This window comes from Macaca mulatta, chromosome 10 (genome assembly GCF_049350105.2).
Source record: "Macaca mulatta isolate MMU2019108-1 chromosome 10, T2T-MMU8v2.0, whole genome shotgun sequence".
Taxonomy (NCBI): domain Eukaryota; kingdom Metazoa; phylum Chordata; class Mammalia; order Primates; family Cercopithecidae; genus Macaca; species Macaca mulatta.
In genome coordinates, this window is record NC_133415.1 from 13,580,504 (window position 1) to 13,597,753 (window position 17,250).

The following is a 17,250-nucleotide window of genomic DNA, read 5'->3' on the forward strand; positions in this document are numbered from 1 at the left end:
TTTGGGAGACCAAGGCAGGTGGATCACCTGAAGTCAGGAATTTGAGACCAGCCTGGCCAACATGATGAAAACCCGTTTCTACCCAAAAATACAAAAATTAGCCAGGCATGGTGGTGTGGCCCTATAGTCCCATCTACTTGGGAGGCTGAGGCAGGAGAATCGCTTGAACCTGGAAGGCAGAGGTTGCAGTGAGCCAAGATTGTGCCACTGCACTCCAGCCTGGATGACAGAGTGAGAGTCCATCTCAAAAAAAAGTAAAAAGTAAGAGCCGGGTGCAGTGGCTCATGCCTGTAATCCCAGCACTTTGAGAGGCTGAGGTGGGCAGATCACCTGAGGTCGGGCATTCGAGACCAGCCTGGCCAACATGGTGAAACCTCATCTTTACTAAAAATACAAAAATTAGCTGGGCTGTGGTAGCCTGTAATCCCAGCTACTCAGGAGGCTGAGGCAGGAGAACTGATTGAACCCGGGAGGCGAAGGTTGCAGTGAGTCAAGATTGTGCCACTGCACTCCAGCCTTGGTGACAGAGTGGGATTCCGTCTCAAAAATAGTAATAGGTTGGACGCCGTGGCTCACGCCTATAATCCCGGCACTTTGAGGGGCCGAGGCAGGGAGATCACCTAAGGTAGGGAGTTCAAGACCAGCCTGACCAACATAGAGAAACCCTGTCTCTACTCCATCTCTACTAAAAAAAAAAAAAATACAAAATTAGCCGGGCATGGTGGCACATGCCTGTAATCCTAGCTACTCGGGAGGCTGAGGCAGGAGAATCACTTGAACCCAGGAGGCGGAAGTTGCAGTGAGCCGAGATCGCGCCACTGCACTCCAGCCTGGGGGACAAGAGCAAAACTCCCGTCTCAAAATAAATAAATAAATAAATAATAACAACCTCAAAAACACAGGCAGTCCCCAACACAGCACAGTACACAGCAGCACAGACAGAGAGGGGCCGACAAACAATCCCAGACACACAGACTTCAGTAGTGCACTGCCACCCAGTGCACCCTGCCCCGACTGCACCCTGCTCACCGTTCACGAGGCTGCTGCTGCCAGCCTGCTCCACCAGGTTCTCCTGCTGCAGACTGGAGCGGGGCCGGGGCGTGGGGGGTGGTGGGGCGATGCTCTCGGAGGCCTTCCTGGGGGCGGGGGTGGGGCGGCCTGCAGGGGTGCTAGCCAGCTCCTGTGGTTTGCCAGGAACCCGGGGTTTGGTAGGGATCTGGGGCCGGGCCTCAGGGCTGGCCTTGGGTCCGTCGGCCTCAGCCCCTGCAGGAGCACTGGAGCTGGGGCTGCCTCCTGGAACATCCTTGGCATCTTCTGCGAGTTGCTGCTGGTGCTGCTGCTTTGGCTGTGAGAAAGGCCCAGGCCTGGTCCCTGACCGTGTCCCCGGGCCCAGCCTCGCACAGTGTTCTGCACACACAAAGGTGCCCTCCTCGGGCCCATTCTCATAAGCCCCAGGGAGCAGGGTGCTGGAGCACCGCCGACACCTAGCACGGGACAGGACAGGGGTTCACTTAGCCAGGCAACCAGGCCCAGCCACTGGTTACCCCTCCAGCCGCACCCAGGGCTGTTTCCTCCCTTCCCTCCTCCCAACTGCCAGCCAAGCTCCAGGATTCATACTCTAGACTTCTCAGAGGATAAAGAAAACAGTAACTGTCAGAAGCATAGTGGAACAATAAAATCACAAAATCACACAAAATCAGCAACAGAAGTTGTGAAACATGCCTTCAGTTTATGCTGCAAGAGGAAGAAGCAAAGGTCCCCCCGAGAGGTGGCATTCAGTGAATGGCTGCATCCAGGAGTGGCTCAGGAAAATAAAGCGGTAGGTTTTACCCAATCAGGTGGTGTTTTGTGATTTCTTTTCTTTTTCTTTTTTTTTCTTTTTGAGATGGAGTCTCACTCTTGTTGCCCAGGCTGGAGTGCAATGGTGCGACCTCAGCTCACTGCAACCTCCGCCTACCGGGTTCAAGCGATTCTCCTGCCTCAGCCTTCCGAGTAGCTGGGATTACAGGCATCTGCCGCCATGCCTGGCTAATTTTTTTTGGTATTTTTAGTACAGACGGAGTTTCACCATGTTGGCCAGGCTGGTCTCAAACTCCTAACCTCAAGTGATCCACCTGCCTACGCCTCCCAAAGTGTTGGGATTACAGGCGTGAGCCACTGCTCCCGGCTATGTTTTGTTAATGAAATAGAATAATATACAATGTATAAGACTGTATCATACAAGAAAGGCCAAATAGTGCTTTGTGAAACTCTTACTCCAGCTGTGCCTCTACTTACACAGTTTTTTTTTTTTTTTTTGAGACGGAGTCTGGCTCTGTCGCCCCGGCTGGAGTGCAGTGGCCGGATCTCAGCTCACTGCAAGCTCCGCCCCCCGGGTTTACGCCATTCTCCTGCCTCAGCCTCCCGAGTAGCTGGGACTACAGGCGCCCGCCGCCTCGCCCGGCTAGTTTTTTGTATTTTTTAGTAGAGACGGGGTTTCACCGTGTTCGCCAGGATGGTCTCGATCTCCTGACCTAGTGATCCGCCCGTCTCGGCCTCCCAAAGTGCTGGGATTACAGGCTTGAGCCACCGCGCCCGGCCTACTTACACAGTTTTATTTCAGGTAAATATTTACATCTAGTCACAGTGTCAAGTGTATTTTTTACTGGGAGTTACTATAAAAAGTTTCTTTTTATTTTTGAGGCATGGTCTCACTGTCACCCAGGTTGGAGTACAGTAGTGCAGTCATAACTCACTGCAGCCTCAAACTCCTGGGCTCAAGTGATCCTCCTGCCTCTGTCCTTTGTCTCCCAAGTGCCTGAGACTACAGGTGTGTGCCACTACACTTGGCTAATTTTTTTTTTTTTTGAGACGGAGTCTCACTCTGTCGCCCAGGCTGCAGTGCAGTGGCGTGATCTCAGCTCACTGCAAGCTCCACCTCCCAGGTTCACGCCATTCTCCTGCCTCAGCCTCCCGAGTAGCTGGGACTACAGGCGCCCACCACCACGCCTGGCTAATTTTTTTTGTATTTTTAGTAGAGACGGGGTTTCACCGTGTTAGCCAGGATGGTCTAGATCTCCTGACCTCGTGATCCACCCACCTCGGTCTCCCAAAGTGCTGAGATTACAGACGTGAGCCACCATGCCCGGTCTTTTTTTTTTTTTTTTTTTTTTTTAATTTTTTTGTAGAGATGAAGTCTCATTATGTTGCCCAGGCTGGTCTTAAACTCTGGACCTCAAGCAATCCTCCCACGTCGGCCTCCCAAAGTGCCAGGATTATAGGCATGAGCCACCACACCCAGCTCCGGCCTGTAAAAAGTTTCTAAAACACTGCCCTGGTGGCCAGATGTGACTGTGTTGGTAGAGTCTGTTCCCTCCTTGAGATTTTTCCCCATGACACCCCAATTCTGCAATCAGGTTCCAGGGTTCCAGCACCAGTTGTCCCCCACTCAGGGGCACACTCAACCAGATCAAGGGCATGATGCCACTGCCAGCTTCCCTTGACTATTCAGTTTCCTCTTTTGGTTTCATTTTTGAAACATATAAAATGTTTTCATTAATTTTTTAAGTTTTTGTACTTTTCTTGCCGCTTATATCACTCTTAAAATCTGGCTTCCCTTGGAAGCCATACACTTAAAGCAAGTTGTTAATGTAATTTTTTTTTTTTTTTTTTTTTTTTTGAGACGGAGTCTCGCTCTGTCGCCCAGGCTGGAGTGCAGTGGCGCGATCTCGGCTCACTGCAAGCTCCGCCTCCCGGGTTCACGCCATTCTCCTGCCTCAGCCTCCCGAGTAGCTGGGACTACAGGCGCCCACAACCGCGCCCGGCTAATTTTTTGTATTTTTAGTAGAGACGGGGTTTCACCGTGGTCTCGATCTCCTGACCTTGTGATCCGCCCGCCTCGGCCTCCCAAAGTGCTGGGATTACAGGCGTGAGCCACCACGCCCCGCATTAATGTAATTTTTTAAAACTTCAAGCAGGGTATGGAAGCACATGCCTATAGTCCCGGCTACTTGGGAGGGTGAGACAGGAAGATCACTTGAGCCCAGGAAGTTGAGACCAGCCTGGGCAACATAGTGACACCCATCTTAAAAGAAAAAAAAAATTTTTTTTTTGAGACAGAGTCTCGCCCTGTCGGCCAGGCTGGAGTGCAATGGTGTGATCTCAGCTCACTGCAACCTCCACCTCCCGGGTTCAACCAATTCCTGCCTTAGCTTTCCGAGTAGCTGGGATTACAGGTGCCTACCACCACACCCAGCTAATTTTTGTATTTTTAGTAGAGATGAGGTTTCACCATGTTGATCAGGCTGGTCTCAGACTCCTGACTTCAGGTGATTCACCTTCCTCGGCCTCCCAACGTGCTGGGATTACAAGTGTGAGCCACCATGCCCAGCCAAAAAAAATTTTTTTTTTTTTTTTTTTTGAGACAGAGTCTGGCTCTGTCACCCAGGCTGGAGTGCAGTGGCCGGATCTCAGCTCACTACAAGCTCTGCATCCCAGGTTTACGCCATTCTCCTGCCTCAGCCTCCCAAATAGCTGGGACTACAGGCGCCCGCCACCTCGCCCGGCTAGTTTTTCGTATTTTTAGTAGAGACGGGGTTTCACCGTGTTAGCCAGGCTGGTCTCGATCTCCTGACCTCGTGATCCGCCCGTCTCGGCCTCCCAAAGTGCTGGGATTACAGGCTTGAGCCACCATGCCCGGCCCAAAAAAAATTTTTTTAAGCTAAAATATTTTCTTTTCTTTTTCATTTTTTTTTTTAGATGGAGTCTCGCTCTTTTTGCCCGCGCTGGAGTGCAGTGGCGCGATCTCGGCTCACTGCAATCTCCGCCTCCCGGGTTCAAGCAATTCTCCTGCCTTAGCCTCCTGAGTAGCTGGGATTACAGGCGCCCGCCACCACGCCAAGCTAATTTTTGTATTTTTAGTAGAGATGGGGTTTCACCATGTTGGTCAGGCTGGTCTCGAACCCCTGACCTCGTGATCCACCCACCTTGGCCTCCCAAAGTGCTGGGATTACAGGCGTGAGCCACTGTGCCCAGCTCAAATATTTTATTTTCTTTCTTCAATGGCCTTTCTTTTTTTTGAGACAGAGTCTCACTCTGTCACCCAGGCTGGAGTGCAGTAGCGTGATCTCAGCTCCCTGTAACCTCAGCCTCCCGGGTTCAAGCGATTCTCCTGCCTCAGCCTCTCAAGTAGCTGGGATTAGAGGTGTGCACCACCACGCCCGGCTAATTTTCAATGGCTTTTAAAGTACACATGGCTTTTAAAGTGCTCCTTCATCATCATCCAGTAATCCTCAAAGAGCCTGGGCGCTGGAAGGAGAACCCCTGTGCTCTAGCCCTGTTTCCGTCTCGAATCATGTGGGTGAGCGAGTGCTTTTCCCCTCACTAAGCCTTGATTTGCTCATCAGTAAAATGGGGATAAGCCAGGGGCTCTGGTGCGAAGGGCCTGGCAAGGTGTGCCTGGCACACTGTGTGTGCTGAACCCATGGCAGCACCCTCCCTGGTTTCGGGGGTAACGGGAGGCCCTGGCCACTCACCGGAAGCAGTGGCGGTGGTACAACCTGCCGTCAGCCAGGTAGCGCTGTACCAAGTGCACATGCTGCTGGCAGGCCGCGCACGTGCTGCTGGGGGTCTGGCCGGTGGCCTGCTCTGACAGGCTGCCTGAGGAGAGCTCCTCGCCCTGCAGAGAACGAGGTGGGGAGGTTGGAAGCAGGACATGGTCACCAGCCATCTTGTTCATGTCACGTCCCTCTCCCTCCCTCCAACGGCCACCGTCACTCAAGTGTGCACCAGTTTTCGTGGTGGAAATGGACTTCATCAGGGCCCCAGGAGGGGCAGAGGGCAGGAGGCTGCCACTGTCTCCCAGGTGAGGAAGCCAAAGCCCAGAAAGGGGGAAAGCCTTATTCAAGGTCACTGAGCCAGTGTGGAAACATGAAAATCCTGACTTCCGGTTTCTGAGGCTTCCTTCCCCCAAGGCAGGCAGCTCCTGGCTGTGCAGCTCCTTCCCCTTGGCGGCTCCTGCCCCCTCTTCCTCCCCTTTGGGGAGCCCTCTGACAGGTTCCTGTCCTCCCAGGCCCACTTCAGCTGCCTTTTCTGTTCTCTCCTAGAACTGCCATGGATTTAAATCCCAGTTTCTCTATGTCCAAGCTCAGTGAACCTGAGCAAGCTGCTTGAGTGTGGGCTTGGGTCCCCCCTGCAGAATGAAACTGTATAACCCCCACCAGCCTCGGCCCCATGTACCTTCATGGGGACCCCGCCCTGGGGCTAGCTCCCTCCAGCAAGGAGCGGATGGAAGCAGGAGGGGAAGGCCCTTCATACACTGTAAGGTGCTGTCCAGATGTGAAGGGCTGGTGTCACTTCCTCTACGCCCTTCAAACAGGTGACTGGCAGTTGGCCCCCACTTCCTTGCTGAGTAACCTTGGACAAATGACTAAACCTCACTAAGCCTCAGTTTCCTCATCTGAGTATCAGGGCCCATAATGCTGACCTCCCTGGGTTGTTGAGAGAATTAAAGGAAATCAAGCTGGGAATTTCAGAGCTGTCTCCACAGGAATCAAGGGGAATCTTTGCTTTACTACGTGTGTAACTCCTGACAGTCCCATGATGGTGAGCTCAGCATTGTGGACCGCCCTCTCTCCCCTTGCCAGAGCTGGCATCTCCTGACCCCACCTGAGCCCTGGAGAAGGAGGTAGGGCTCCCTGCCCACAGAATGGGACTGGCCTCCTGAGCCATACCTCACTGCCCCAGTCAGGGACACCTGTTCCCAAAGCCAGTGTGGCAGGGACAGAGAACAAGCACCCTCTGAACACTGTCAGGGCTAACTTCCTCACATGACCCAGTCACTGCAATGATAGCTGTCCACATAACTCACCCCCTCCACCCCCGGCCCTCCCACCTCTCCAGGGATCTGCCTACCTGAGCCACATCTTCTGGTTCCGCTGAAGTGGGTGCTACAGATGGCGGGGAACAGGGTGCCAGGCCCTTTCTGGGTGGTGAGACACCAGCTGCCAAGAGATGGGAAAGGGGCCCTGAAGCAGGTGGAGATCCTGGAGTCCCAGGAGGTCCCAACCTGGCCGAAGATTTGAGACCTGTAGCCATCACCTTAAGGCAGACCACCTCATGCAGTGGGACAGGAGCTGGCTCCTACTTCACGCGGACCCGGGGACGCCTCCAGTTTTCAGCTAAGTGCTGAGGGCAAGTCACTGAATCTCACTGAACCTCCATCAAATGGGGAGAGTGACTCCTGCTGCACATAGCCAATCCGAACAATGGTGCAACAGTACGATCATAGAACACAGCACCCACGTGTGGCTGCACTAGCAGCTTCCCCACCACCAGGGTAGAAGAGGTGAAGGAAAGGAAAAGAAAGGAGCCACATGATGCTGGCCTGACAGCTCAGGAAAGGGGCTGCCTCCTTGGGGTTGACAAGGAGCTGTCCTGCCTATCCCCAAGTGGGTATGGGGGGGCCAGAACCTGGACTGCACACCCCCTCACCAGAACAAACCCACCCACCCTGGGTTCCTCTAAGACTCAGTTCCTCAGGCCGGGAGCAGTGGCTCACACCTGTAATCCCAGCACTTTGGGAGGCTGAGGTAGGCGGATCACTTGAGGTCAGGAGTTCGAGACCAGCCTGGCCAACATAGTGAAACCCCCGTCTCTACCAAAAATACAAAAATTAGCTGGGTGTGGTGGTGCGCACCTATAATCACAGCCACTCAGAAGGCTAAGGCAGGAGAATCGCTTGAATCTGGGAGGTGGAGGTTACAGTGAGTAGAGATCGCACCACTGCACTCCAGCCTGGGCGACCAAGCAAGACTGTCTCAAAAAAAAAAAAAACAAAGAAATTCAACAACACTATGGTTGGTGCCAGGAGTGGCTCCAGCTGACTGGGGAGAGGCTCTTAGAAGCCACACGAAGAAGCTGGACTTCATCCCGACATTACTCCCCAACCCCTTTCTGATTTCGCACAGCCCCTGGGCTTCCTTCAATCATGCCCTGGCTCCCTGAGCAGGCTGCAGCTCCTCCAGGGCGGGGGTCCATCTGCTGTGCCCAGGATCACCGGCACCCACTAAGCGTGGTGGCACAGCAGAACACTCAGCACAGCACCGCAACATCTCAGCCAGGGGCAGGCTCCAAAGTTACCCAGTCTGGTAAAAAGTCAAGGCTAGTCAGGCCGGGCGCGGTGGCTCACGCCTGTAATCCCAGCACTTTGGGAGGCCGAGGTGGGCGGATCACGAGGTCAGGAGATCGAGACCATCCTGACTAACACGGTGAAACTCCCTCTCTACTAAAAATGCAAAAAATTAGCCGGGCGTGGCAGTGGGTGCCTGTAGTCCCAGCTACTTGGGAGGCTGAGGCAGGAGAATGGCATGAACCTGGGAGACGGAGCTTGCAGTGAGCCGAGATCGCGCCACTGCACTCCAGCCTGGGCGACAGAGCGAGACTCCGTCTCAAAAAAAAAAAAAAAAAAAAAGTCAAGGCTAGTCAAAGTCACTCTTGAAATGCCTCCACTTGCCCAGAAAGTACAGTCTAGGACCATCTGGGGGAGTCAAACAGTCAGCTTTGCCTCCAGAGTTGGAACACATCACTGTTTCCTTTGCTTAAGCAGCAGATGGGATAAAAATGGTTTGTATTTAGGGGCCAAGTTGTATGAAAGGCACAAACTGTACCTTTTTTTTTTTTATTACAAAAGGCAGATTTATTAGAGAAGGTATGAAAATACATCGCGAGGTTGACAATACAGGCAGCATAACAGACAAGGGACTATCTGCCATAAACTGTACCTTCATCAATGAGAATCCCTGCAGGGAAAGGGAACGCCCGTGCCCACGCTCAGCACGGTAACCTGGGCCCACCAGGGCTGCCCCTGCCTACCAGGCTGCCCAGAGAGGGCCAACAAATGAGCTGGGCACCACCAACAGCTCCCCGCACCCCCCGCCCACCCCCCACCACAGAGTCCCAGAGAAGAGCCCAGTAGAGAGAGATTCAGGTTTGGTCACAAGGAAGGTTGTGGGCTAAGGCTGAATTGCAATTGGAAGGAAGCCAGCTAAACGCTGATCAATGGCGTAAGAAGTAATAAGAATACTAATCTTGGCTGGGCACAGTGGCTCACACCTGTAATCCCAGCGCTTTCGGAGGCCAAGGTGGGTGGATCACTTAAGGTCAGAAATCCCAGACCAGCCCGGCCAACATAGTGAAACCCCATCTCTACTAAAAATACAAAAATTAAGCCAGGCATGGTGGTGCATGCCTGTAATCCCAGCTACTTGGGAGACTGAGGCATGAGAATCGCTTGAATCTGGGAGGCAGAGGCTGCAGTCTGCCAAGGTTGTGCCACTGCACTCTAGTCTGTATGACAGAGCGAGACTCTGTCTCAAAAAAAAAAAAAAAAAACTAATCTAAATACATGCTAAACACAGGTTTACACATTTCCTCATTTACGCCTCAAGTCAACCCTGTGAGATGGGTGTTATTCCTATCCTAACTGCAAAAGGGAAACTGAGGCAGAGTGGTTAAATAACTGACCCATGGTCACCCAAAGAGGAAAGGCAGAGTGAAAATTTTGAGTCCACGTTTTTAACCCCAACCTTAGACCGCCTCTCACCAAAGCCTCGGAGGTCTGGAAATACTTTCATTTTGTTTTCTATTAAAATATACACAATGTTATTAGTTCAATTATTTTAATCCCTAGTGTTACATCGGGGGAAGGGGTATAACATATTATTTTAATTTTTCTGCTTTTGCCACGTTCTAAGTTTTCCTGTTTATTTTTTGTGTTTAGGGATGGTGTCACGCTCTGTTGCCCAGGCCGGAGTGCACTGGCGTGATCATAGCTCACCGCAGCTTCAAACTCCTGGCTTCAAGCAAACCTCCCACCTCAGCCTCCCAAGTAGCTAGGACTACAGGTGTGCCACCACTATGCCTGGTTAATTTTTTTATTTCTATTTTGGTAGAGACAGGTTCTTGCTATGTTGCCCAGGCTGGTCTCAACAACAATCCGCCCGCCTCGGCCTCCCAAGGTGCTGGGATTACAGGCATGAGCCACTTCACCCGGCTCTTTTCTTTATTTTCTAAAGTGATTTATTTATGGCTGGGCATAGTGGCTCACGCCTGTAATCCCAGCGCTTTGAAAGGCCAAGAAGAGTAGATCCTTTGAGTTCAGGAGTTCAAGACCAACCTGGGTAACACGGTGAAACTGCACCTCTACTAAAAATATAAAAATTAGCTGGGTGTGGTTGCATGCACCAGTAGTCCCAGCTTCTCAGTAGGCTGAGGTAGAAGGATCACTGGAGCCCAGGAAGGTTGAGGACGCATTGAGCTGTGGTCATGCCACTGCACTCCAGCCTGGGCAACACAACAGAGTAAAACCCTGTCTCAAAAACAAAAAAAACTGGCCGGGCGCGGTGGCTCAAGCCTGTAATCCCAGCACTTTGGGAGGCCGAGGCGGGCGGATCACGAGGTCAGGAGATCGAGACCATCCTGGCTAACACAGTGAAACCCCGTCTCTACTAAAAATACAAAAAATTAGCCGGGAGAGGGGGCGGGCGCCTGTAGTCCCAGCTACTCGGGAGGCTGAGGCAGGAGAATGGCGGGAATCCGGGAGGCGGAGCTTGCAGTGAGCCGAGATCATGCCACTGCACTCCAGCCCGGGTGACAGAGAGAGACTCCATCTCAAAAAAAAAAAAAAAAAAAAAAAAAAACAGGCCGGGCGCGGTGGCTCAAGCCTGTAATCCCAGCACTTTGGGAGGCCGAGACGGGCGGATCACGAGGTCAGGAGATCGAGACCATCCTGGCGAACACGGTGAAACCCCGTCTCTACTAAAAAATACAAAAAACTAGCCGGGCGAGGCGGCGGGCGCCTGTAGTCCCAGCTACTCGGCAGGCTGAGGCAGGAGAATGGCATAAACCCGGGGGGCGGAGCTTGCAGTGAGCTGAGATCCGGCCACTGCACTCCAGCCCGGGCGACAGAGCCAGACTCCGTCTCAAAAAAAAAAAAAAAAAAACACTATATATATATGTGTGTGTGTGTGTGTATATACACATAATATATGTACATATATATGTATATGTGTGTGTATGTGTATATACACATGTGTGTATATACATTTCATTTTATATATATATATAATGAAAGAAAAGATGGTTGGGTGCAGTGACTCAAGCCTGTAATCCCAGCACTTTGGGAGGCTGAGGTGGGTGGATCACCTGAGGTCAGGAATTCGAGACCAGCCTGGCCAACATGGCGAAACCCCGTCTCTACTAAAACTATAAAAATTAGCTGGGTGTGGTGGCGGGTGCCTGTAATCCCAGCTACTTGGGAGGCTGAGGCAGGAGAATCGCTTGAACCTGGGAGGTGGAGGTTGCAGCGAGCCAAGACCGCACCATTGCACTCCAACCTGGGCAAGAAGAGTGAAACTCCATTTCAAAAAAAAAAAAAGGAAAGAAACCTCTGACTTCATAAAACTCTTTAAAGAGCTGGCCCAGGGCTGGGCACAGTGGCTTATGCCTGTAATCCTACCACTTTGGGAGGCTGAGGCGGGCGGATTGTTGTTGAGACCAGCCTGGGCAATGTAGCAAGAACTTGTCTCTACCAAAATAAAAATAAAAAAATTAACCAGGCATAGTGGTGGATCACCTGAGGTCAGCAGTTCGAGACCAGCCTGGCCAAAGTAGCGAAACCCTATCTCTACTAAAAACACAGAAAATAGCCAGACATGTTGGTGCATGCCTATAATCCCAGCTACTCAGGAAGCTAAAGCAGGAGAATCGCTTGAACCCCGGGGGCAGGGGTTGCAGTGAGCCGAGATCACGCTATTGCACTCCAGCCTAGGCAACAAAAGCAAAACTCCCTATCAAAAAAAAAAGAGTTGGGCCAGGACTGTCCAGACTGAGAGCAGAGGCAGGAGGGAGGGGCTGAAACGGGCTCTACTCAGACCCAGGGGCAGCAGGAACCCAGCGTAGGATTCAGGACACCTGGATTCTCAACCCAGCTGTTCAGTTTGTCTGCTGTGTGATCTTGAGCTCCTTGCTTCCCCTCTCTGGGCCTATTTCCTCTCTGCAGAAGGGGAGGCCCAGCTGCCCCCAAGAGAGGTTCTTGCATGGGAATGCCCAGTGACCTCACTCAGAACCAAGGTCACCTTGTAGCCCCTGCAACTCTGGTTCCCCAGCTCCCCAGCCTCTCAGCTCTTAGTCACTTCTGTGGAAGACAGCACAGCAGCCTCACCAGACAGGGCCACTTCCCTGCTGGAGGAAAAACCGAAGGAAGTGTCTGCAAACAGGAAGTGAGGGTAGGTGCCGGGGAGGTGGGCTCCATGCTGCAGATGAACTCAACCTGCTGTGTCTCCTCTGATGTGATTGTGTTCATTTTCTGGTGGATGTGTTTGGTGTCTGTCTCCCCCATGGGAATTCAGCAGCGATTACATTCACAGCTGCAACCCCAGAGCCCAGCACAGGGCTCTTTTATTCAAGAAATATTTCAGGCCACGCACCAGTGGCTCACGCCTGTAGTCGCAGCACCTTGGGAGGCCGAGGCAGGCGGATCACTTGAGGTCAGGAGCTCAAGACCAGCCTGGCCAACAGGGTGAAACCCCATCTCTACTAAAAATACCAAAAATTAGCCAGGCGTAGTGGCGGTTGCCTGTAAGCACAGCTACTCAGGAGGCTGAGACAGGAGAATCGCTTAAACTCCGGAGGTGGAGGTTGCAGTGAGACAAGATCGCTCCATTGCACTCTAGCCTAGGCAATAAGAGCGAAACTCCGCCTCAAAAAAAAAAAAAAGAAAAGAAAAAGAGGGACCAGGCACGGTGGCTCACACTTGCAATCCCAGCACTTGGGGAGGCCAAGGCGGGCAGATCACGAGGTCAGGAGTTCGAGACCAGCCTGGCCAACATGGTGAAACCCTATCTCTACTAAAGACACAAAAAATTAGCTGGGCATGGTGCCGGGCGCCCGTAATCCCAACTACTCGGGAGTCTGAGGCAGGAGGTTAAACCCGGGAGGCAGAGGTCGCAGTGAGCTGAGACTGCGCCACTGCACTCCAACCTAGGTGACAGAGCGAGACTCCATCTCAAAAAAAAAAGGGCAAAACTCTGTCTCAAAAAAAAAAAAAAAGAAATATTTCATGAATGAATGAATGAATAAGTAAATGAATGATATATTCCTCAGCAGCCTGTTTGCAACTCAGAAAACCAGTAGCAAGCATCAAACATCCCCAGGGCCACCCCCTGGGCCAGCCTCCATGAAAGGCTGAGTCCCCCTCTCACCTTGGCCAGGACTGGAGAAGTGGTTGTAATACTGGGACACATAGGTCATGATGCTGAGGCAGTCAGGGACGCTCATGGAGACCATGTCACTGGGGTCCAGGAGAGCAGGGATCCCCAGCTCCTTCTCAGCCACTTCAAAGGCCTGGGGCGGTGACAGGTGCAAGGGTGGGAGCAGCCACAGCAGGAAGAGGAGGCCAAGGAGGAGGCAGCGTTAGGGGGCGACCCTCAGCCTAGGCTCAGCTCCCCTCGGTGGGATGGGGTGACTGTGGGCTCCCCTCAGTATCAATCCCACCCAAGCGCCACAGGACGGCCTAGAGAAAAAGGAAGCCTGGTGCTCCATGCATGAGGGGGTTGGTGGGAAGTAGAAAGTGGGGAGAGGTGCAGCCAGGGCCGGTGTACAAGGGCAGCCACCCTGCAAGACCCCTGCCCTCCCCACCAAACACACACACACACACACACACACACACACACACACACACACACACAGAGCCTCTTGGGCTTCCATCTGTCCACGAACTTACCAAACGGTTATTCTCGAAGACATTGTCCTTGGAAAGCGAATCAAAATCTCTGCAAGAGGCAAAGGGAGGATGATTGGTCAAGAGGGGAGGTGACTGGGGAATAGGGGCAGGGTCAGAGTCAGAAAGGAGCTGAACAGAGAAGACCTTGTCCCGGCCAGCATCAGCCTCAGCAGGGTTGCTGGGGAGAGTCTGTGGATTACTGGGGGGGGGGGAAACTGAGGCAGCAAACACTTGCTGCTAGAGCTGGAGCTGCCAGGGCAGGGCAGGGCGTGAGCTCACAGACCCTGGAGGCATCCAAGCAGAGGCTGGGAAATCACTGAGAAGGGGCGGTGCTCAAGCCCAAGCTTTCAGGCTTTAGATCCCTTCCTTCTTTCCAGGAAGCCACCTCTGGAGTCCGCGGCAAAGACACAACTAAGACCCGCATGTGACCTCACCCAGGGCGCGGTGCTGGGCTCCGCTGTCTCATTTACTTTCTTTTCATAGCAACTCTGTTTGGCAAGAATCGATCTCATTTTACAGATGAGGACACTGAGTCCTGGAGAAAGGAAGCCACCAGCCCTGGGAATCCACATGCCTCGCCCTTCCACTGCTCACAGGCCCCTGCAGATGTATCACGTACTTGGAGAAGCCACACCGATTTGCTGAATCCCAACCCAGTCCAGCTTGCAGATGAATGTTTTTCATAATGGGGCCACGAATAGAAGAACAAGTTTGAACCAGAGTGGAAATCTACATACTCTGGAGCTGCTGGCACAGAACAGCTGGTTGGCCCCGCTGGGCCACTCCTGGGGCAGCTTCCATTGGGGAAGCAGTGAGGGATTTTCTAGTTTCTAAACTGGGACAGGTGAGAGGCGGCAGGGCCTGTCTGAGGGCCCCAGCACGGGACAGCTGGCTGGCCTGCAGGCTTTATTTATCCCCCTCCTCCCTCCCCACTCCAGACCGCTGAAACCAGCAGAGGCAGCTCAGGCTTCCCGCCGTCGGCCTCCTGGGTGCACCCGCATGCCGCCTTGCCCTTCTATGGCTGAAAACTGCAGCCCTGACTGCCAGAGACGGGTGGGCAGAGGCAAGAGCAGGCCACACCGCCTCTGAGGGCTGAACTCCCATGTGACCATGGGGTTGGGGGGATCAGCAGTCCTTCCAGCATTCATTGTCCCATCTGCAAATCAGGGAAAGCACTAGCACCACCTCCCAAGCTGGTGGAGTCCCAGCTTGGTAAAGAGCAGGCCTCGCAGATATGAGGGAGCTGGATAAGCACAGCCCCTCCCCCTGCCCCCAACACTTTTCCAGGCAGGGGCCAAGGACTGTGAACCCTGGGCAGGAAAGAGTTGCTTGAGGACCCTGGAAGGAGTCTGGTGCCCCAGGGCTGGGTGGACAGGGAGAGGGAAGGTGACTATGTCTGGGCACCAGCTCCCTTTTTGCCACTCTGTCCAGGCCACTTCCTTCTCCCCTGGGCTGCCTTCCTAGCTCCCCTTTACTGCCACTGCCTCAGAGTGCGACCTTAGCAAGCTGTTTCACCTCTTGAAACCTCCATCTCCCAGTCCGGTACATGACACTGCGACAGGGTGAGGGAACACCATGGAACCCAGCCCCCAACAGAGGCTTGTTCCAAGACCAAATGAGACAAAAGCAACTTGTCTCAGCCATTTATTTCAGTCACCCCACAAGTGTTCCTAGAAGGCTGGGGTCACATTCTATCCACTCTGTGTCCCCAATTCCCTACACAGTTCCCCAAATTTCGAAGACGCTCTGTAAATGTTTGTTGAATGAATCAATGCTGAAAACAGTGTGAAAACTGTAAAAAAAAAACTTCAGGATCCTGCAGGTTTTCCTCCAACTTCTTCCACCCCCATCTCTGTCCCTAATTAACATCTGTGTTTTGGTAACACATATATTTTCTGAGAGTCCTCCGAGGCCCACGGAGTTCTACTTGGCTCTGGGGAAAATGAAGGACGCAGAAATGAAACCCACATGGTCCATGCCCTCAAAGGAGCTTAAACATGTCTGGATTTCGGGTGGTGCGGAGGGATGGCCCAGCCCCCACAACCCTCGTCCCAGCAGAGCCCTGGGCCAACACTGGGTTCACCCAGGCAGGGCCCACGACCCCAGAAGCCTGAACCACTTTAAGAGATGATTCTCGCCCTCACCCGAGGCCCTCACCCTTACTCTCACGGAGATCCTCCCAACCCACGACTGAGGCCTTCCCTACACATTATGTGGGACCTGGGCCTCAGCTTTTTTCCTGTGCAATGGGCTGACAGCATTGCAAATGAATGCCTGGACATGATTCTGGATTCAGAAGGGGAGCCGCCCTCCCCTGCACAATTTTTCCAGCCACATCCCTCCCTTGCTTAAAACTTATGTGGCTCGGCCAGGCTTGGTGGCTCACGCCTGTAATCACAGCACTTTGGGAGGCCGAGGCAGGTGGATCACCTGAGGTCAGGCGTTCCAGACGAGCTCGGCCAACATGGTGAAACCCCATCTCTACTAAAAACTACAAAAATTAGCCGGGCATGGTGGTATGTGCCTGTAATCCCAGCTACTTGGGAGGCTGAGGCAGGAGAATTGCTTGAACCCGGGAGGCGGAGGTTGCGGTGAGCTGAGATCATACCATTCATTGCACTCCAGCCTGGGTGACAGGCCTCCATCTCAAAAAAAACAAAAACAAAAACAAAAACAAACCCGCAAGGTTCCCTGAGGCCCCTATCCATGCTTCTTAGCCAGCAAAAGCAGCTGTCAGCCATCTGTCCCAACTGCATCTCCCAACTCGCTGCCTTGTGCTCCCCACTCAGCTACACGGCCTCCAGCTCTGCACACACCTCCCGCCCCTCGCCTTTGCTCAGACGGGGTCCTCTGCCAGAACGCCCACCTGGCGGCCCTCACCTGGTTCCTGCCATCTCCTTGAAGACTATATTCTCCCTAGGAGGTCTCCCACCCCTAGCCCTCTGATAGGGTACATGGAATTGCCATCATCATTTATACATGTTTCCCGTACAGGTGTGGGAGAGCGTGTAGGGTTGTCTGTTTTGTTGGCTGGTACTTCCATTACCAGGTACAGTGTCCAGCACAGAACAATAACTCTACAAATACTGGTTGAATAAATGAAGAAATCAAACATTGTTATTGGGCCAGGCATGGTGGCTCATGCCTATAATCCCAGCACTTTGGGAGACTGAGGCAGGCAGATTACTTGAGCTCAAGAGTTCAAGACCCGCCTGGGCCACATGGCAAAAACCCATCTCTACAAATACAAAAAAATTAGACAGGCGTGGTGGCGTGTACCTGTGGTCCCAGCTACTCGGGAGGTTGAGGTGGGAGGATCACTTGAGCCCAGGAGGTGAGGACTGCAGTGAGCCATGATCGTGCCACTGCACTCCAGCCTGGGTGACAGAGTGAGACTCCGTCTCAAAAAAATTTTAAAATTATCATTATTCCCCTATTGCCTATAACACTACTTACAATAACGAATGTTAACTGAATGCTTATTATCGCAT

General features: G+C 52.8%; 1 protein-coding gene and 2 long non-coding RNA genes across 5 annotated transcripts in view; 2 read left to right on the forward strand and 1 right to left on the reverse strand.

The window, feature by feature from the left end:
• Positions 1-17,250, forward strand: part of LOC144331685 (uncharacterized) — a 107,084-nt gene that overhangs the window by 83,238 nt on the left and 6,596 nt on the right. The gene's annotated exons all lie outside the window — the stretch shown is intronic.
• The window catches only part of MICALL1 (MICAL like 1), a 36,660-nt gene that overhangs the window by 17,508 nt on the left and 1,902 nt on the right, over positions 1-17,250 (reverse strand). For all 3 annotated transcript variants that reach the window (XM_077949623.1, XM_015150298.3, XM_077949622.1), the window contains exons 2-6: positions 13,760-13,808; positions 13,239-13,380; positions 6,892-6,980; positions 5,514-5,656; positions 1,030-1,484 (exon numbers count right to left, since the gene is read on the reverse strand). In XM_077949623.1, coding sequence (XP_077805749.1) covers positions 1,030-1,484; positions 5,514-5,656; positions 6,892-6,980; positions 13,239-13,380; positions 13,760-13,808 — 878 coding nt within the window. The remainder of the gene's footprint in view (positions 1-1,029; positions 1,485-5,513; positions 5,657-6,891; positions 6,981-13,238; positions 13,381-13,759; positions 13,809-17,250) is intronic.
• On the forward strand, positions 1,132-8,434 carry LOC144331704 (uncharacterized). The gene is made up of 3 exons (XR_013399073.1): positions 1,132-1,916; positions 7,791-8,198; positions 8,333-8,434. It is a non-coding gene; the product is annotated as an uncharacterized LOC144331704 (long non-coding RNA).